A 21,270-nucleotide genomic window follows, 5' to 3' on the forward strand; every position below is an offset into this window, starting at 1 on the left:
TGTCCCTTGTACCCACCACCTGCTGTTCAGTGATCACTTGCCTACGGCTGTAGAGCAATTTTTATTTTTTATTTATTTTTTTTAATGGTGAGGTGATGCTAATAAGTTGCCGTGAGGGGGAGGTGAAAAAAAAAAAAAAAAAGCCCCGCCTGCTTTCTCATTTGGGATTAAGACATTAGTTATATTTATTTATATATTTATTAATCTATGTATTTATCGAATTATTTATTCATTTTGCATCAGTTTTGACGCTGGAAAATTGCAAGAATGACTGATTCATCAGAATCTGACCAAGAAAATGCCGCGTTGAATTGAGGAGGTGGCTGGGTAGACGGCTATCAACGCCCCTGCGTCACGACTCTCCTACGGTTAACAAAAAAAAAAATATATATATATATATATATATATTCAATATTTATTTTCATTTTGATGTTTTTTGTTTTAAATTCATAGTTACATTAAAGGCAACATTTATTCTTGTTTAATTTGAGTTGAAATATGCTCGAGCATTAAATGTTCAAAAGAGACAAAATTGAAGGATTATCATTTAATGAATCAGTTGTGTTACATAGTACTGGAAAATCATCCAGACGCACGAGTGAAGGGGTATTTGTGGTACGATAAAAAGGTTTGGAGGCACGCAAGAGAAAAAAGGTTGGGAATCACTGCATTGCTCGAACATAAACCATCTGACTCACTCTCACAAATATATAAAATGTGGAGAATAAAATCTCATGCAGTATATCATACAAGTCACTCACTTCTGTCTTGGTACACAGCTCCTTTTTGCAGCTACCGAAGTCAGTCATGTGATTCAAAAATCTAAACTTGCTCAAGTGGGAAATATGAATTCGCAAGTTTGTTCTGTCTGTGGCTCGAAGGAACATGGCAACCTCCCATGCGATAATGATTTCCTTTGTTTAGCTATAAGGCGATTCAAAAAAACAATTTCTCATTTACAATGTAATGTCAGACCTCAGAGAAGGGACGTCAGCGCGCTGCAACATGCAGACAGCATGAAACTGAATAGATCACGTCGTTATGAATGACAGTGATGTGTGAAAAAGGGCAGTGATGTGTGAAAAAGGGATAAGAACCAATTTCATTTTGTAATGCGATACATTCTAATTCATACATCCTTCATTTTTGAAAGTAAAAGAAAATCTATCTGTAATTTACTTAGATCAGACATTCTGAATACTGTTTCAATGATTTTTAAGTACTCTTTAGATGTTACAGTGTTACTAACGCCGTTATAGATTTCCACTAACGAACAAGCTACTTGATTACTATGTTAATCGTTTTAACGCTACTAACAATGAAATGTGGCTGCTTGGGACGCGTCGACGCGAAAGACAAACGCTTCCGCCTCTCCGCGGACTAACTTTTGACTCGCTACGCCTCACGTCAGCCAATCAGCTTCGGGAATGTGTCGTGTCAAAAACAGAACAATGATCATCGTCGCCGTTCGTGCTCATCCCGAGCTGTACAACACTTCTACCTTATGTAACTGTATTGACACATGCTCAAAATATCTGAATTATTTACAAAGGTGATGCAGTAATTACTTTCCCTAGTAACTAATTAATTTAAGAAGGGGTAATACAATGACTAATTCAATTACTTTTTTGGAAAGGTGACTAGTAACTAATTACATTTTGGATAATTTGTCCAACGCTGCTCATACTGGCAGAAAAGAAAAGGAGAGAATTTGAAGCACCACTGATTCTCTTTAATTGAATTAAATTGAAGCCCTGTGAGTCACAATGGGGGAAGTTGCGAGATTGCCTCGGCAATTCACAGCCGACAATACTTCCTTCATTGATTTAGATATTCACCGTGGTCAGCAGAAAAATAGAGTCAAGCCCCGTCCAGTCGGGAATAATGACGTTTTTCAGAATATATTGTTTTGTGACCTGAAACACCGACTTGGGAATCACCCAAATGCCGCAGGTACGTGTAAATCCCCTTGGGCAGTTTGTGTGTTGGACGTTGACTGTTACAGAGTCACGTGCGGAGAAAAGTGGGGGAAAATATTCCCTATGAAATGCATTCAACCCACTCAGTTTGCTGGGCTGCCGTCCAAAGCTCACTTTTCCATTTAGCTTTTCAGATGTGGCTTGAGCACACCTCCTATCATGCTGTGTTATTAAGACAATCCAGAAGAAGCACTATGTTAGTGGAAAACAACTAATCCTCATTTACCTTGGCTTCCATTGTGGTGATGTTGCCAGCATTTTCTTTGCTGCCTTCATCAGAAACCTCCGACTGGGTGGCATCATCTTTTGAAAACGCCTCAGCGTTGGCAGTTTCGGACACCTTCGTTGTTTCAAAGTCTACTTTATCAGACATTCTCATGGCAAAGTCTTACTGGCAATGTTGGCAAAGTGTGAGAACCTGAAAGAAATGTGCGAAGAAAAAAAAGCAAACTGTGAGGCACAGCCGCTTTCTTCTTTTGGGGGAAAAAGCAAAGCATTTGCAGTTGGTTTAGCTGTTCTCAACACATTATTCATAAAAATCAATATGTATTTAAATTAAAAATCAACAAAACGCAAACATTGCTAGGGAAGCTAAACAAATCATCAAATTCAAATCAAAATTATGGAGTCGAACACAATTTTCAAATAGCAAACACTATTTTTTTTTAAAGTAATGCTTCATGCAGATCATTTAATTATTTTTTTATCCAGATCTATATTTTAGTTACTTATATGATGTCTGAATACATTTTGCGCTTAAGAAATAGGGCTGCACAAAATATCGAAAAAATGCAATATGCATATCGCAAAGACATGCAATGCAAGTTTCTACTTAGATTAGGTCATAAAAATGACATTTCTGGAAGTGCAGTGGAGCTTTCAAGGTGGGGCTTTGAGGAAGGTCAACCAATGTGATGAGGAGTGATCACTACCATTTTCTTATCTGATGGCGGTGCAGCTATGCATGTAACTGACTGTTTATGCTAAAAGCACTAAAAAAGTGACAGTCAATTCGTCCACGTCAAAGTCATTGACTTGTAGCTCGCTCCCAGTGTTTTTCCAGAGAGCAAATGCTGTGCTGGGCCGAGAGGCACGCAAAAACACAGCTGGCATCTGCAGAGTTTGTTGCGGAATTTCAATGACCTGTCAGTCGTTTGACAAAAGCATCGCTTGCTGCTGCTTTACATTATTTTTACATTCGGAGGGAAAACAGCTTAATACTCTAGAGTGTTGCACATTCCTTTGAATATTTAGTATCTTTTACTGACATTTTGATGGGTGAACTCTCTCGAGTTGCCCTGTTCAAAGATTTGCATTACTGGACAGATATTTTCGAGAGCCAGTAAATCAGTATTCTGTCCCTCTCAGCATCATTCATTCCACCAGACACGTTTTGCCTTGGGACAGGAATGTCAGAATCTTTTGGGGTTTCTGACTTTAATATATTTTCATGTTGATGCGTCGTTTCCGAGAATGACTTCAGTATGCCAGTTTTGTTTTATGGATCATCCTTAGTTTTCCATTAAGGAAACATTCTTGAATTTGATTGGCGGAAAATCCGTGGAAACTCTTGTAGCAAAAGAAACAATTGCTATTAATTCACATCAAGCAAATGACATACTTGCGTAGCCAGCGGTGAAGGTCGCGGCAAAGGATGAGCTGTCGGGGGAAGTCAACAAGGCCTACCGATCCTGCCGGAGACTTCTTGTCCATGCCTGCTTCAGTCGCTCTGCATGGCAACCGGGGGCCCCGACACCCTCATGACCCCTGCTGACCTGGCACAAAGACAGGCACTTGAGTTAGCGCTGTGGTGTGTTACAGGTCAGGGGTTACGATTGGCAGCAGTGACAGTAGATTCAGCAGGTTTTAGTGAGCAGCATGGTGGTGAGTGTGTATTTTGGGTCCCATTCGTGCCTGTGCGCCATAAATAATGAATGAATGTGGAGATGGGAATGCAGCTAAGGCAACAGCAACATTAGCTATTCAGAAAGAAGCAAGGAAAGAGCATTTCTGTGCTGAGAAAGCCTTTGCCATTTGGTGGCACACGCTTATCAAAACGCCTGCCGTGTGTTACACGCTGAGAAAGGATGTCTAAAAGAATGCAGACCAAATCAATGACTGACAATACCACAGAAAAAAAAAGTTACTCGTGTTGTAAAATGCTTTAATATCAAATTTGTATTTTTTTTTTCACACGTAACACATTTCCAACTGACTAATGTCCCAGAATGCTCATGTTAAATGGCTGTTCAGTTCTCAAATGAGGCAGATAAACGTCAAACGCAAGACATTTCTCATTGCCTCCCAAAATATCTTTTACTTTCTCTAATCTCTATCGCACTGAATGGGTGTGGCACGGTGCCGAGGCTGGCGTCCAACAGTGCCAAGGGCTGGCTGCTGCTTATAATACGGTCTTTTGTTTCACCCTCCCCCTTCCAGAGCCCCAAAAGGTCAAGTGGCATCCCTGCTAACTCTATAATCTTCCTTCACATGATGCCATCGGCGTCAGCAGCGTGAGGCGATAATGGGTGGCAACTGAGAATCAAACGGTTTACGCTTTACCAGTCAAGTGGTAAAATCGCTATTATTTTTCTTTCAATTTTGAATTTCATTACCGTTTAGTTTCTCTGAGGAGTAATTCAGGTCTTGGGTTGTCCCAAAAAGTGTGCGCCACAACAGCGAACAATCAAAAATGATGCAAAGGCTCGGACGAAAACAGCAAAGAAGACGGCTACGACAAAATGCAAATGTTACGGTGGGAGGAAACATGGCAAAAAGCGTTCCCGCAAAATGTGTTCATGAGGAGAAGTTTTTATATGACTGGAAAAAAAATTTCAAGATACTTATTGTGTATAGAGAGAATGAAAGTAAAGACACTGCATTGAGGACAGCCTTTAAAATCTTTTAAAGTAATTTTTTGTTCCATTTGTGCCATTTCTAATTTCTAATGTGATTATGTGCAGTCACTGCCGTGTGTTAGTAAATTGAAACACACACATGTATTACGCACATTAATCTGTCATAGTTTTGGTTGACATTTCAATATATTCCAAAGCGTTATTATCCTGCCATGAATTTAGACATTATAATGTGATGGCAAATACCATGTCATCTATAGTGGCAGCAACATGCTACAAGGCCCTTTGATACACTCATTTACACAAAACACAGCTTTTGTTATTCAAGAGAACGTGTTCTGAGAAACTACAGCTGTTGCAGAAAATTAGACATGACACACGTACGATAAACGCTGCTATAACATCAATGCAGCTCAGCCAGGCTGTGGGCGCTCCAGGAGGGCGGACATATTACAGCCGCAGCGGAAGATACCGTTACCGCCTCAAACTGAGACATTCAAACATGAACAAACGGTGGCCGTTTTGATTGGTATCCCACAGCTTACATGCCGCATTGAAATTGCATTTTATTTTTTGAAATTCATCCATTCGTGCATCCTCGGGGCAACGTGCCGTCACTGACAGGGAGTGGTTCGCTGATATTAAAAATCACAATAGAGCACAACAATCCTAAAGTGGGTCCCTCCGGCGTCGTTCAGAGTCACCTCGCCAATTCACGACACATAAAATGGCCATCAGAGCAACCTCACACAAAGCAGAAGACAAATTATAAGAGTTCATAGCTCATTTCAGGTTCATAGCAATCAAATCAAAATAATAAATAATCAACGACATACGGATCATATCTTTTTTTGGACTGAACTCATTATGCAGCCATGTCATTTTTTTTCTCCCTATAAAGAAATTGTTAAAAGAGGTTACCAGAACAATTTCATAAGGGTGGCTGAGTTAATCACACTCCTCTTAGCGGACAACACTCACAGACAATTATAGAGATGGCAGGTTAATGAAAAATTTCTGAGGAACATAAGAGGCGACAAGTGATGACACGCGCGGGAGCTTGGTGGTGCAGGTGTAGATGGATGTCGTGACATCGAGACAGTTATTTCCCTTCCGCTTCACATGAGCACACACCTAAATCTCCGACAAATTCCCACTTTTCCCTTCAACACCTCCACTCGGTTCCGCGTGGGTCGGAGCAATTGCCTGGGCTAAAAGCAGCTCGAGTGGAGCAGAAGAACCCTCGATTCCATTCTCCAGGATCAACTCTGCCTTCGGCTCAAATGTGGGGAGAGGGTGACGACGAGTCAAATACAGAGAAAAAAAAAAAGATGAATTCTCCCAGTGAGGGTGGGGAAAAATATTACATTTGTTAATGATGAATTTATTTCCACAAAGGTGGAGGAACATAAGCAGAGAGCTGTGACTGTCCACAAAAGAAACAAAAGCACCAACACAAAGAGGTGAAAACTTGACATCAGCTTTCCATTTTTTTTTTCAAAACCGGCAAAAAGATCCCATAAAGGAGACATTTTCTTTCGAAGAAAGAAATCAAACACAACCAATTAGCCACATATTGTGGCGCTACAATTAAACGATTTGCACACGGCATGCCAAAAAGCCACTTTCTATTTGGCACAGCACACACAACCCGACTAATGAAATAAAACACCCAATAAACAGCTAATTAGATACTAATGCGGCTATACACTCACGGCACGGCAACAAAATAGATTTTTGTGTTTCGCTCAGCCGAGTAACTAATCTACCATTTCCTAGCTATTTCTCCTAATTGCAAAGCCAGGAAAGCATTGACAGGGGAGCTGGAAAGCCATTAGTGTAAAGCCAATGAGATGATGGCACTTTCATCCCCTGCTTCCCTTAATTTCAGGGCAAGGAAGCCCGTGTCATCTAAAGGAACTGCCAGCAAACGGACGGTTAAATTAACTGCAAAAGCATGAAGGAGCCCCTAATTGCGTGCCGTGCGCTGCCTCCGGGTCGCATATGGTGATGCGAGCTCAGGACGCTGCGGTAGAGGCGCAGGCAGCCAGCATTAATAAATTACATTTGCAGCAGAGCATGTAGATAATCCATTACCGGTCCCAGAGGTGAACTTCTTGGGAATATCAATCTGGGCAATTAAAGGAGACACAATAAAAGTGAGAAAACCCACATGCAAGTCTTGCAACGCTGCCTGGTGAGAACCCAAGTTCAAAAGTCTACCTTAGCCATTAAAAGTCCATTTGCTCAAAGGACGAGTCAAACCTCTTACTGGCTCATCTCGGGTAATAACGCCGCCGTGAAAACCCGAGCCCGGGCAACTCTTGAGGAGATTGGCGGCACTAACTGAGCAATACGGTCTTGATGTAACGTAGCAAATCTCACACGAACAAGCCCAAGGGAAAGATTGCACACTTGCTCGGCGATCTACAGCACAGCCATCATGAAACCCGAAAAATATATACATCTTTTTCTGAGTTTGATTTCCATCTGAATTAATTAACCGACCTTAAGGACAAACTCTTCAATCAAATCAACACATCTAATGAATTGCATTAAATGACAGAGGAAAAGAGTCAAGGAAAAAAAGAAGCACGTTGGCAAAAAGGATCAATTGAAGAAGCGCAAGACAATATTGAGAGACGGGAAGCTTGCAGGACCTACCTGCCCTCCATCCCCAAAGCAACTCAGCTCTTTAGCTTCCATTGTGTACAGGAGGCAATAATTTTTGCTGGCTGAAGAGACTGGAGTCGCCTCCCAGCTCGCACCTCCAGCAGCTGCCGGCCGGCTGCCTCCTGCACACTCACGCAAAAGAGTGAGCGTGTGAGATGGGGAGAAGGGGCTCTAAAAGAAGAGGGTGAAGGCGAGTGGGTGTCACAAAGAGGGAGGGGAGGATGCTGCGCAAGCACAAGTCTACCTGCCACAACCCATCAAGCCAGCCAGCCTTGGAGACAGCGCCAAATCAACAGCTGGCTCCCGTGTGATGTCAGAGCCCAAACAGCCAGTCGCAGCAGCCGAGGCCGGCCGACCGGCGCTACGGAGGGCTGTATGAACCAAAGTCGGCGGCGCCTAAATGGGTCTCTTCATTAGCTACTCTGCTCTTCGGATGGAGGCGGGGGGAGGCGGAGAAGGAGGAAAGGGCATGCAGGGACATGGAACAGAATGAGATGGAAGGAGGGAGGAAGGAAGGCGGCATAGACAGAGAGTGAGAGCGCAAAAGGGGAAGAGGGAGGAGGAGGGGGAAGCAAACCTACATCGAAGGGGAGAAGGAAGTTGGCAAGCACAGACGAGAAGAGGAGAGCGGACGGTAACGAAACGACTGCGGCCTGCTAGGTGCTCAAACACCAGGTGGAGAGTCGATGGGGAGGCGCTGGCCGCTGAGAGGCCGAGCTGTTCACTGGGCGAGTGTCCCAATAAAGCTGGCACCCCGCTTCTCACACAAGTCCACGAGGCTACAGCTAATCCTACTTGACTCAGAGAACCTGAAATACCGCCCAGAGCACAGACTGAAAGAAGCCCTGTACGAAAGCAATCTACTTGAAGCAAATTACAAGCTTAATGGATCTGCTGGAAACAATTTTCTGCCTGTACATAATGAGAGCAGAGCACTGACCACCTCCATTTCATCTAAATAATCACTTTGGAGTATTTGATTGGGAAAATAATTAGAGATCATGACATGCCTAGAAGTGTTAATTTCATTAAAATATCTAATATTGTGAGAAGATGGGGAGGTCAAGGTTTAAGCCATCCTCACTCACTAAGATGTGCACTGCGCAACAACCAGTGTCTAGACTGCCATTTTGTGATCGTTTCTGAACGTTTCTCAGACGTTCAATAGAAAACACGGTGGGCGGTGAAGTTCCCACTGTCACTTAGCAACTAGCATCAGGCTGTGACAACCATTCCTTCCTTCGAGACTTCGGCAACAAATGTATTATTGTGCTTCTTTTATCCTATGAAAAGGTCACTGATTAAACAGAAACAATTTATGGATTGACAGTTGAATTATTTAAGAGCCTGCTGGACCAAATAACACAGGGAAGGAAGATTTCCCTTTGGAAGGTGATTAATTATTTAGCCACCGAGCCACATCTTTTTTGAGAGAAAGACACAATATCCTCAACCTCAATATTGGACATCAGCTTCAAATCAACCCTTGATCTGTGCAGGTAACAGTGAATTAAGGCATAACCACTCAATGATTGATAGTACATATTTTACCATTTCGGACGAAATAATAAAATGTCGTAGGAGGGAATACTTAATGCCCATGTTTTTTTTTATAATTATTATTATTATTATTTTTTACTGTGGAATAAAAAAAAAACTATCTGCCAATCTATCTGCACCAGGCTATAGTGCTTGCTTCATGAAAATGACGCCACTGTATTGGTATGCTCAGTCATCCATGCAGTAACTTTAATCTCTGTACATTTTGATCATGAGGCACAATCGCCTATGTTGATACATCAAAATGACCGGACCACTGATTAGACAAGCCCGATGAATTATTCGCAAATCAAAATGAATGTTTTGCCACATTAGACATGTCTTGCTGACGACAATAAATGGTAAACTTCTCTAATTGCATTAATATTCCCCACGTTGAACTCTAAACGTGCAATATGGGCAAAACAGATTTGAAGAACTGCAATTTCAGCAGGAATATTTACGATGCTATTTTGCTTGGATGTTTTTGCTCAAGCAAACACAACGCACATGCAACTTTACAACCACTTACTAAACATCAAAACAAACGGGAACTGAAAATGGCTAGCAATTAACATGTGTTGGCAATGCATGCAAATCTTCTTGCAACACAAACAGGCCGAAAAGTTACTTAGATCAGCGTGGTGACTCTTGCAGGAACAGGTACATACCAGCAGCTAACGTGATTACTAAGCTTGCATATCTAAGTTTCCTTTCGGGCCATGCTCTTTACAGTAAAATAAAAAGACGCAATATCAGAATTGACAGCGATTCGGGGCTAAGCTGTCAGTGTTTAGAGCTAACACCGGCCGGGCCAGCTGGGAGCTGTCACACACTCGCGAGACTGCTGTTTGCAGCTGCTAGCTACAAAGTGCGACATGCCTCGCTTCCATAAGGCAACATTACTTCTGTGAGGGGATCAAGTGTTCCCTTACCGATTGGCTTCACAAATGGTGCAAATTGTATAGGAACAGCCTCGGGTTGTTGTGAGTGACGACGTGAGGTAACGAACACAAGCAAGCTGATCGAAAGCGGTGGCTCCTCGGCTACTTACGCTCGACGGGAGGGCGTTGGAAAATATGTCACGGTTCGCCGTCGTCCGGTGTTAGTGTGTGTATTCATACACAACAGTCATTTTCGCTCTAAACTTCCTCGATAACATACGTTTAAATGATTGCTGGTGTTATTGTTTGATCCATGAGTGTATTTTGTGCGTGTGGCTGCCGTGAATTACTTGTAATAGAAAGTTGATTGACTTGTTAACGTGATGCTGAGGGTCGCAAGGGACGTAAACCGAGTGCACCTCCATATTTTGCCGGGATCTTCGCTTCCCATGATACAGTTCAAGTTGCTCTTTCCAAAACAAGTTTGTTTTTTTACGTTCTACTTTCATATATGGTAGGTGGAAACGCATACGCTTACGCAAATTAAGGTGACGACAGCGATCTTACCTAGTTATACTGACCAAACTATGACGTAAGCCATGCGATCAGGAGCACATCGTGCAATGATTAAAAGCTATGGTGCATTTTGCCTGTCACACTTTTGTCGGGGGGGAGATTAACTGTATATTATTTTATGCATACTGCACAATTGTGCAGGCCTGAAGTTGTCATTTGATTGAGTTTGAGTGTGAATGTCTGAGTATACACGCACACGCACGCACATCATAATTCCATATTTATATTTTGCCCAATTTAAATCCAATGATAAGGGTTGAACAAATGTGACAGATTTGAGGTCTCCTGGTAAATGATGACTTCGGAGGTATGAATATTCTGTCTGATGCCAGTAATATGTCCTATAAGCCCAATACATTGATAAGAAAGCAATTGTTATGCACCCGTTTCTAAAAAAGTAAACAAAATTTGCCCTCTTGTGCCTTCTTTCTGTGCGCAGCAATGTCTTTATTGTAATTTTGAGTGATTTCAAGTGTTTACAGGTCAATGTTTTTGTTTTCATCTTAAATTCAGATCCAAGCCACTGGTGAGGACATAATGCCCGTGGATGATAGTGGCCCGCCGCAGCCCTCTCACTGTGACACAAGATGGTCACAGCAGATGTCAGGCCTCCCTCACAAGCTCCTGCAGCGCTTGATGCCTTTCCAACGGGAAGGAGTGCATTTTGCCCTATCTAAGAATGGAAGGTAAGCAACACCCTCAGTGAGATCATCCCTGTTCTGTTATTTGTTGAAAATATACTGTAAGTCAGGGCAATTTTTTTTATCTCATTTGACCACTATCAACTGCACAGTTATGCACACAAGACTGATGTGATGTGCAGATATGGAAACATCGGTTTGTGAGCATCTGCAGCTGGCACAAGCTGTAAACTAGGAGTGCAAAAAAGTGGTGCCAGCAAAAAACCACAAAAGAGGCTATGACAATGTTTTTAGCCTCACAGTGCCATTGTATTGTATTTACAGTGTAGTGAAACAAAACGTGTCTAAGTGTGTGCTCGATGCGTTATCATTATTCACTTGAATTTATTTATGAATGTGAATGTCTCACGGGTGTTTTATTTTCAATGTAAGTGTATCAACAATGGGGTCTTCTGCAAACAAGCATTTATGACACTCTTTGAGCCAGGAGCATGGATGTAAACAACATTGCATATTATAATGGCTTATAATGTACTATATTTTATTAGTTTTACTATCAGATACTTTGAACAGTATATTTCCTCCGAACAATCCTTTACTTTATCTTAAATAAAATTTAAAAAAGGACTAAAGACCCACCTTTTAACTCTGGCATAAATATTTGTTTTATTGCTTTTATATTTTTACTAGTCTCTTGTTTTAAAGTGTTAGTTGCACTGTAGCACTTTGAGATTTGGTGCCAAATGCAAAGTGCATTATGAATTAAATGTATTATTATTATTATTATTATTATATATTAGTTTTTTCTTATCTTAAATTGGTACAAATAATTCATATGTTGACTGATATGAAACATTTATATTGTGATACAATTTTCAGTCATATCCTGCAGCTCTGTTTGGAAGGTAATTTAGTCAAGGTGGATTTTTTTTATAACTGTCTCCCAAAGGAAGTTTCTTAGCTTCTCTCAAGTATCGGAATTCGGCAGCATAAGTAGACCAGGATCTGACTGTAGTCTAACTTATCCAGTTGATGCATGCTCGAGTTCTCAGGGAGGTCAGCACTGGGGCAGCCAATCTGAGTAGCTTCGCTGTGATGCAGTGGCCCTATTGATTCAGGAACACGAAAAGGCGCTGCTTATGTGCACGGGCAGCTCAGAAGTCAATTGACTTTTGTTGCATTACATGAACAGCCCTGTCAAATGGCATCAGTGTAACAGGGAGAGCTGTTTGGTTTCTGTGTCGTCTGAAAGACAAGCAGAAGTGATTTTGGCATGTCTGTGTCTGTGGCACAACGTTGGTCATCCAGTACCCGAAAGGTTCGCTGTTAGATTCCGGCTCTGCCCGAGTCATGTTTTTGTGTGCTTTGGCAAGACATTTCACCCACCTTTCCTCCAATGTCCCTCCTACTGGTGTATGACTGGGTGTGAATGTTTGGTGTTCGGAGGTGCACACTCAGGGCAGCTGTGGCTACAGAATGTAGTTTGCCACCACCAGAGTGAGAATATGTGAATACATGAATAATAGTATCCACTGTGAAGTGTCGGAGTGTCCAAAACAACGCCATATAAATCTTATTTATTATTATTATTATTATTATTGTTATTATCGTTATTATTTTACACAATATTCCCATAAAAATAGGGATGTGTCTATATGGTGAAAACAATGTTGTTAGTATTAGATTTAGTGATATAAAGTCTAGATGTTAGATCATAGTTGTGAAAAAGTGTCTAATTTAATCTCACCAAACAAGTAAGGCTAAGTGATATGGCCCAACATTCATAATATCCAAAACACTGGAGGACAGGAATTGGTGTCTGAAATCTACTAGGGCTGCTGAATTAATCGAATTTTAATCATGATTACGATTTTGGCTTCAGATGATCTCAAAATTCATATAATCGAGGAAAAATGATTATTTGGTGTTTCCGTTCTAAGACATGCAACCGCTATGCCCCAGCCCCCGCATGTGTGGAGAGTTCAGCTTGAGGCCATATTTAACAGGCAGTGTTCTACCTGAACGCGTTCAATGAACGAAAGTTCATGAACTCGTTCATATTTTAGATGAACGTGAACTGAAGGTAGCGCATTTTAGCTCCGTGAACGTTTTTGTGAACGCGCTCATTTTGGGGCCAACGAATGGTTTTGAATGGCAGTTTACTTTCGTTCAAGGATGCCCCAGGTTTTTAACCTTTCACTTCTTAGACTTCAAGTCAAGTCAAGTTTATTTATATAGTCCTAAATCACAGGCAACAGACTTCATAATAGAACCCTGCTAAACACAATGCGGGGGTAAAAGGATTTGGCAACCCCGGCCACCAACAGTCGCACGGCGCGTGCCTTATTAAAATGCGCCGAAAACACGACGACAGATGCTCCATTCGATGAAAACACGTCATGCGACAAGCATCCCCACTCGCCCTTCCTTGTCAGATGGCAATGATAAGATCTCATCCTGTGAGAGCATTCATGAATTTTAAGAAAAGGTTTAGTGCTCTCAATGGCGTTGAACCACAATTTACTCATAATGAAGTCGTTTCTCTTGTTTTAGTAATTTATTTGGGCTTTGCACCTTTACCTTTGTAATTTTATGTCCCAAATTTTTCCGTCTAGCCCAAAGCAAACCCATGACCCCAATGGGTACATAGAAAAGGGATAAATTAAATAAACCTAACATGTATAATTTTGGGAATGTGGGAGGAAATCTGATTATGCAGAAAAAAAACCCACTCATTGAATGAATTTGACGATGATATAAGCTTGTCAAATCTGCCTATCCATGCTACATTTTCATTGGTTTGATGAGATACTGTAGCTACTGACTTTCATTGTGAGATATTGTAGAATTTTGAGAATGGAATCATTTGAAGAATCCAGCAAACAACAAACAGGTTTTGGTGTAACCTCCTTGTTGGAGGACAGTTTTCAGATCTTAAGTTGTTCTATCACAAGCTCCAGAAATGAAATTCATTGGTCAGATATTCGACCTCATCTTAGAAGTATTCTTTTTTTACCTACAAATTTGAATGCATTTGCTGATCTGATTTATCAGAATTCCTGGGAAATGTAGGGTTTCACTGTACCTGGAATGTAAGTAAAATAGATGTGGAGAATGTTATGGTGTAAAAATAAAAAAGGAAGAAATAGCAGCCCTTTATTACCTCCGATAAGACGCTGAACATCATTGATGTCAGATGTCAGAGTGTGGGAGGATTCATATGCAGATTTTCATTTTAAATCTCACACGTCTTTTCACATTCCAAGCATCAGGAATACCAAACGAAAACACCAAATCTTGCTGCAATTCATATGCTGATGCAGCATATGGAGGAGGACGAGAGGAATTTTATGGGTTTAGATGACAGATATTGTGGGGAAGTTATGGCACAGCACAACAATAAAATGCCATCGAATGTGGTTAGATGTGTTGTTTGCGAAACGGGCGTGCAATCAGTTATGCTGAAACACATTTTGCCCAGAATGCACTTGGTCAGCACTTGAGTGTGGCTACTTCAATATGGGAGGGAAAACATGTCAATTTGAAGTAAAACTGCATCCATGAAGAACTCGTTGTCACTTCCATTAAGATTCTGACAGTGATGTTGCATGTGCTAGCCTTTCCCGGTGTGAGCTGTCCAAAATATCACTTCAACTGACAGCCTGAGTTTTTATTGAATGAGGTCTGCTGCACTCATGCAAGAGGGGATCAATAAACGGACTTTATTGTTCCTTCATAACTCTGTGCTGGTTACATTATATTACTTAGTTTGCTGCGCACGTGTTTCCATCTTAAAAGTCTTCATTCAATAATTTTTACCACTTTTTTCCCCCAGACAGATACCAGTATGAGTATTTAACTCGATAGTTCTCACCAATACTGATACCAAGTAGCCGATACCACTAATAACGTCTGATACAAAAAATTATATTATTCCTATGGCAGATCATATTCAAGAGGGACTTTTATGCATTTCAAAGATAAAAACGCCCTGTTAGCCTTGTAGAAATTTTGTCAACCAATAAACATAGTTTGGTAACAGCACACAAACCATGCACTATAAGCATTCATATAAGCAATCTAAACATACCTATACTTCTAGATATCACATCCTATTCGGATTATAAGAGGATGGATGGAATTGGAAAGACAATAGCAGCCAGTGGAAATTAAGTTAAAAAATAAACACACATTTTAGTAAAAACACACTAGTAATGCATTTTAAGCACAACTATAAATTGAATGTTACGTGGCATATGAAAGGATTGACATGGATAGTAGGAGCACTGGAAAAATATTACTTTCAATGTATGAACCTGAATTTTAAATAATTCATTTAATATTTAAATTCAGCTGTTTTTTTTCTCACCATTTTACTGAGAAATACTAATGTTTTAAATTGACATTTTACTGTGCGAGTTTTGGCACAGCATAAACCCATTAATAACTACAAATGTAAATCAGCATATTTCAGATGCTGTGCATGTTTGTTGTTATTGACAAGAGAATTTGTAGATGAATTAAATTGTTTGCCTGACTAAGAGCCAATCCCAATCCCAAAGGTGCGTCTGTTCAATTCCCACTCAAAGACTGTCAATGTGAGAATGTACTGTTGTCTACTTTATATGTATGCTCTGCCACTGCTACTGACTGGGGACCAGTCCAGGATTTGTCTCCTTTGGCACACGAGGTTAATGTGGAGAAAAAAGGCACTGAACATCCTATTGGCTATTGTTCCTTGTTAGAGTTATGCAGGGTCTGCCAATTAACCCTTTTGCGTTGGTGGCCCTGTTATTAGAATAATATTGGCCCCATATATATATATATTTTTTTAAATATAGTTTAAGTAATTATTTATTTACCAGCTTTATACCGTACCTTTGCACTTATGGCTGACTTCAAAGAATGATTAAAAAATTCTTAAAATATTTGCATTGTACTGACATTCCAACCATCCACAAGCACAATGTAATTTTTCTTTTACTTAATAGCAGCAGCCCCCAAACAATACTGTAGACATTGCAACGGCATTGAAACAATTTCAAAATATCACTCACCACTTCAATGTTGTATGCCGTATTCCGAGTGAAATGTTTACGAAGATAATGACACAGTTCCAAATAGTTTCTTGATGTGCATTTCAAGCATGACTGAAAAATAATGTCTTACTTTTTGACCAGAACTCAAAATTCCCCTGACTATTGTATCTTCATAATTACAATTCTTCAGTAGCTATTCTCTACAGATGAAAAGAAACAAAACCTTTTAGACATACTCTAATGTCAAATTCAACACATGGTTACTCTCTTCAATACAGTTTGCTCTTCTCACCTCCACTGTGAAATACAATATATCCTTAAATGAGCTTGGACATGCTTTATTAAATGGGGATTTTGTCTTGTTGTCCACTCTGTATTGAAACGCTTGAGGTAAATGTCTTGCCGGATACAGTGTTTTTTTTTAAACTTTGTTTTGATTTCCACTTATAGCTCAGTACGCAGTAATTTTACACTTTGAACCGTGTGGGAGCCCCACGAGGTCAATTTTTAGCATCCTACGAGTCGGCCATTTGCGCAGTGTCCAGCCGCCAATCAGCTTTTCACTTAACGAAATGCGCCGCACATTCAGAACTTTAACACTGCTGAAAGATTGGGGTTAGCCATGTGACACATCACTGTGCCGAGGTCAAAGCCATCAAATGGTTGCAAACGCCCTGGAAGGCAAGGCGGGCCATTTCCTGACACTTTGGGGCTTGTGGGTTCCTGAGATAACATTATAAAGATGCAGCGACGGGGATCGTGCTGTCGTCAGGCAACAGCGGTGCAGCATCCTCGTGGTCTCAAACCGTCAAGACGACACTCGGGTTATTTAAAGGAGGATGATTAATGCGTTGAGAAATGGCAAACACCTGCCCCAGCCACGCACCTTCCCCACTGAGTGTGTGTGCGTGTGTGATATGTGCACGAGCACACAAAATATGTTCGTTTAAATCTTTTCACACTTTTGTGCACACCTCCTGTTCCTGATCGCATGCGTGTGCGAATGTGTGTTTGCACGTGTGGACAATGCGCTGACTGAGCCGGTGTGCTGGCAATTAGAAAAACCACCCGTGGCAAGGTGCACATTAATCATGTTCCGCAGCTGAAAGAGAGAAATGGGGCGGAGATAGGGAGAAGGGGGGAGAAGTGAAGGGGAGGGAAGAAGAATAATGAGAGAGCATGTCTGAGGAACTCAGCTGTTCTGTTGCTCTGTTTGGGCTGACAGAAAGGCATTCATGAATACGGCGGGTCATTACAATAGAACCAAACCGCTTGGGCATAGTCGATCTGCTCGCACTACAGAATGTGCTGAAATGTTCATTGTTTCATTGAGGTGCTTTTTTTCTGTATGTTATTTAAAGTTTGCTTCTAGCACAACAAAGCCATGTCAAGGATGGGGCACGTTTTGCTTTACTCTGCAACGGTCACATTTAACGTGGCGCCGACCAAAGTGTCACCTACCTAATAAATCTAGAGGTGGCTGCCACTTTGCATTTTAGACAATTTTCACTTCGAAAGCAGATTAGTGAGGTGAGAAGTCACTATGCACATGATCTCTATTCTTATTCATATCAGTGATGTTTGATGAGGGTCTGAAAAAGTTCTACTTGAAACTCGCCCTGTGAAAGTTTCCCATTCGGGACCAAATCCATGCATTCGTTATTTATTGAATTGTTTCAGTTAATGCTGGTCAAAAGGCCAGATGTCCCCTTTTTTTTATATCTATAAAGCGTACATATTTGTAATTCCAGATGTTTAAGTAAAAGAACAGAATTTCAGCTTCTAAACATGGTTTCTGTTTTGTTTTGTTTCTTCACAGATGTATGGTTGCCGATGAGGTAAGCACACTCAAACCTGGCTAAGCAAATCTATTTTTCCGACCTTCCAAATGAATTTGTCATCTTAGTGCTGCATTGCTACTTGCCTAATCATTTTTGACAGAGGACTCATTCTTGGACCTTATTAGACTTGGGCCTCATATCAGCTCAGCCGTCATGTCCAATTTGCCGAATTGCTGGTGCACAGTTGACTTGTTTTTCTCCCCTTTCACCGGGTGCTGATTTGGCTGGCCCAGATGGGTCTTGGCAAAACGGTGCAGGCCATTGCAGTGGCATACGCTTTCAGGGAGGAGTGGCCCCTCCTTGTGGTGGTGCCCTCATCCCTCAAGTACCCCTGGATTGAGGAGCTGGAGCGCTGGATCCCCGAGTTGCAGCCTGGCGACATCAACTTGGTGGAGAACAAGAGCGATACCATGTAGGTCATCGTAACCCCCCCCGACAAAATAGCATGTGGTTTATAGTTGGAATCACTGTGTAATTTTGGGCCATCTGGCAGCATCAGGCAAAGCCATAAACCGATCAATGAAAATACCGCGGCACATTGTGAGGTGCACAAAGGATGTAATTGACATAATGTGGATAATATTCTGTTATCTGTCTTTGAATTTGACAAGTTAATGACTGACCTAGCAGGAATGGAGCGATACACAGTTCTGTACTGTGTTTAGTGTAACAAAGCGTGAAATTATTCTGACCCTTTTTAATTTAGCATATAGAGTAAATTATCACTCAAATATTTTTCTAGTATGAAATTATTCTGACCCGCTTTAATTTCGCATATAGAGTAAATTATCACTCAAATATTTTTCTTCTCGAAAACCCAGTGTTCCCCAGTGGCCAAGCCAAAGCAGAATAAAATGTTTTAGTAAAATAAAAACTGAAAATATTTGTTAAGGTACTTAGCACTAGCGGTTCCTTTTGTCGTGATCACCATTGAGATGCATTTCTTACAGCACTTATAGCATTCCTTACAGCACTCTTTAATTTGAGTCAACTCCAATTATATTGAAATTTACAGACATTCTTTAAAATTGCCTTTGTATGGCTTTACAGCTGACAAAGAATATCGGCAAGAATCCAGCAATTAATTCAAATAAAATGCCATAGGAGTTAAAATATTGTGTCAAAGCACAAGGATAAAACTTTTCAGGAAATAAATTCGGATGTACTTTAAATGGAAGATGTTTATAGAGCTGTACTCTCTGGCCAAACTGAGCAATCGGACAAGAGTGATCAAGGTGACCAAGAATTTGATTATTTCTTTGGCTGAGCTCTATGAATGCAGTTTTGAGAGAGGTGAAACATCCAGAAGCCAAGGTGTTGTGAAGGTGATGAATGTCCAGGTTTCCTCAACATACTAATGGCTTTTGGAATTGTGGACAAGAGCCCCAAGACCCAAAAAAAAAAACTGGTGTAGGTGTTTAGGGTTCATATCTCTCGCAAAAAGCTCTTTTCTGATTGCTCACACTGCTCACTGTAGGAAGAGGTCATCACAAACTTCCGCCAGAAAGACCCTTCAGCTATGAAACCATTAACTGTAGCTAAATGTTTTTCTAGCCTTGCAGTTCCGTTGACCTTATGGCTTGTTTATGCCGTGATATGCTTTTTCACTTGTGAGGCCTTGTAGGCAGTGGACAGGTTTTTAGGTGTTTGCCCCTTAGTGTTGTCTTTTTTGAGGGGGGGGGGGGTCAAGGAGACACTTTTGACAGTTTGTTTTTCTTGCTTATTCTCATTGAAAATTAATTTCATAAGCCACAATGTGTATTTACCTCACCTACATGATCCTCATCAAGTCCACACTAGCTTAAGAGTTCTGATGACATACCTCAAGCACACAAACGCTGGGTAAATGTTTCCGCTTTGTGATGAATGATGATTTGTTGACTTTTCCGCTTTTGTTTTTGTATTAAAACATGTCAGTCAGACATTGGCATTGCCTACGTCATGCTTATTTTTCCGTGTCCTTGCAGGGGGATTAACAACAGTAAGGTGACCGTGTTGGGCTACGGCCTCCTCACTACAGATGCTCGCTCTCTGATGGAGGCGTTAACCAGGCGGAGCTTCTCAGTGGTTGTGGTGGATGAATCACACTACCTCAAATCCAGGAATGCTGCTCGAACCAAGCTTCTGGTGCCTATCATTCAGAGCGCTAAGCGAGCCATCCTCCTTACTGGGACACCTGCGCTGGGCCGCCCGGAAGAGGTGACGCAGATAGTTTCTAATTGATTTTTAATGATGTCCACTGGGGCCCATTTTGGTGAAATTCTACAAACAACTTAGAGATGAATTTTGCAAGTTTCTCATGCAAAACTCCTTGTTCGGATGAAGGTAACTCCGACAGATTAGGATGTTGGATATTCAGATTTTAGCAGGCCACAAAATTAATTCTACTGTTGCCTCCTGGAACTTGCCCAAGTGCTCCAAAATACCAATTAATTCATTCCAGCATCTCGCGATCTTGTATATTCCAATAACCTTTGTAACAAAAACATCATTTGCAAAGCTCAATATAGAGAGATGAATGCAGTGCAATAAATGAGACAAGTAATAACAAAGCACACAGGGACAGAAACTATTGAATTTAGAGGCAATAAGAAGGGCTCTTCACAGGGCAATGTTGTTTGCTGAGCCACACAGTCATAGTCCTTTTTCATAATGATTTATGATATTTTCATGTGTTATATTGAGATACAAGCCTAGATTGTAGACATATTCTATTGCGTCAGCTTCCAAATATTTCCAGTAAGTCTCATTATGGCACAATGGATTTTGCTAAAAACTAGTCAGCTCATTATAGGCTAATCATGACACATTTTCATCTCTTTTGGCTTTTACACATTTGCATGGTTTCAATTGTCATTTGAATTATTTTGTCAATGTAATTCAACTTGGCCATTACATTTCAAAGCATTTTTTGAAATGAGGACTTTCTTGTTATTGTTTGTTTTGAAATTACCATTAGCACATTTCCCAAATGAGAACAACTTGATTTCAAAATTATTCATCTCCTGAAATGCTTCACTTATCTTGTACTTCACAATGTAAAGAAACTGCTCCATGATATATATATATTTTCTTTCTGAATAATATTTACTTGTTTTCTGCAAGTGATCTGAAAAATTGTCAGCAAATTAAATGAAAAAAGCAGAAGCCGCAATTGTTCTCCTCATTAGATCAGAGATGAAGCGGGCCTGTCATTGAGCTCTCACGTTTTGACTGCTGTGGTGAGGTTAGATTTGAGAT

General features: G+C 40.8%; 2 protein-coding genes across 17 annotated transcripts in view; one reads left to right on the top strand and one right to left on the bottom strand.

Annotated features, from left to right (window-relative positions):
- LOC119133358 (R3H domain-containing protein 1-like) overlaps window positions 1–10,099 on the bottom strand; it is a 34,045-nt gene extending 23,946 nt beyond the window's left edge. For 6 of the 14 annotated variants that reach the window (XM_037269122.1, XM_037269153.1, XM_037269143.1 and 3 more), the window contains exons 1-4: window positions 7,755–7,919; window positions 7,502–7,681; window positions 3,601–3,754; window positions 2,206–2,397 (exon numbers count right to left, since the gene is read on the bottom strand). In XM_037269122.1, coding sequence (XP_037125017.1) covers window positions 2,206–2,358 — 153 coding nt within the window. In that variant the 5' untranslated portion in view covers window positions 2,359–2,397; window positions 3,601–3,754; window positions 7,502–7,681; window positions 7,755–7,919. Of the gene's footprint in view, window positions 1–2,205; window positions 2,398–3,600; window positions 3,755–7,501; window positions 7,682–7,754; window positions 7,921–9,984 lie in introns of those variants that run through there. The other 8 variants (XM_037269132.1, XM_037269114.1, XM_037269104.1 and 5 more) reach the window with 4 other exon arrangements.
- zranb3 (zinc finger, RAN-binding domain containing 3) overlaps window positions 9,602–21,270 on the top strand; it is a 54,829-nt gene continuing 43,160 nt past the window's right edge. The window contains exons 1-5 of one of the 3 annotated variants that reach the window (XM_037269068.1): window positions 9,602–9,712; window positions 11,023–11,195; window positions 18,009–18,027; window positions 18,264–18,442; window positions 19,998–20,229. In XM_037269068.1, the coding sequence (XP_037124963.1) occupies window positions 11,047–11,195; window positions 18,009–18,027; window positions 18,264–18,442; window positions 19,998–20,229 (579 nt within the window). In that variant the 5' untranslated portion in view covers window positions 9,602–9,712; window positions 11,023–11,046. Of the gene's footprint in view, window positions 9,713–9,933; window positions 10,053–10,284; window positions 10,448–11,022; window positions 11,196–18,008; window positions 18,028–18,263; window positions 18,443–19,997; window positions 20,230–21,270 lie in introns of those variants that run through there. The other 2 variants (XM_037269059.1, XM_037269049.1) reach the window with 2 other exon arrangements.

Source organism: Syngnathus acus, chromosome 2 (assembly GCF_901709675.1).
Source record: "Syngnathus acus chromosome 2, fSynAcu1.2, whole genome shotgun sequence".
Taxonomy (NCBI): domain Eukaryota; kingdom Metazoa; phylum Chordata; class Actinopteri; order Syngnathiformes; family Syngnathidae; genus Syngnathus; species Syngnathus acus.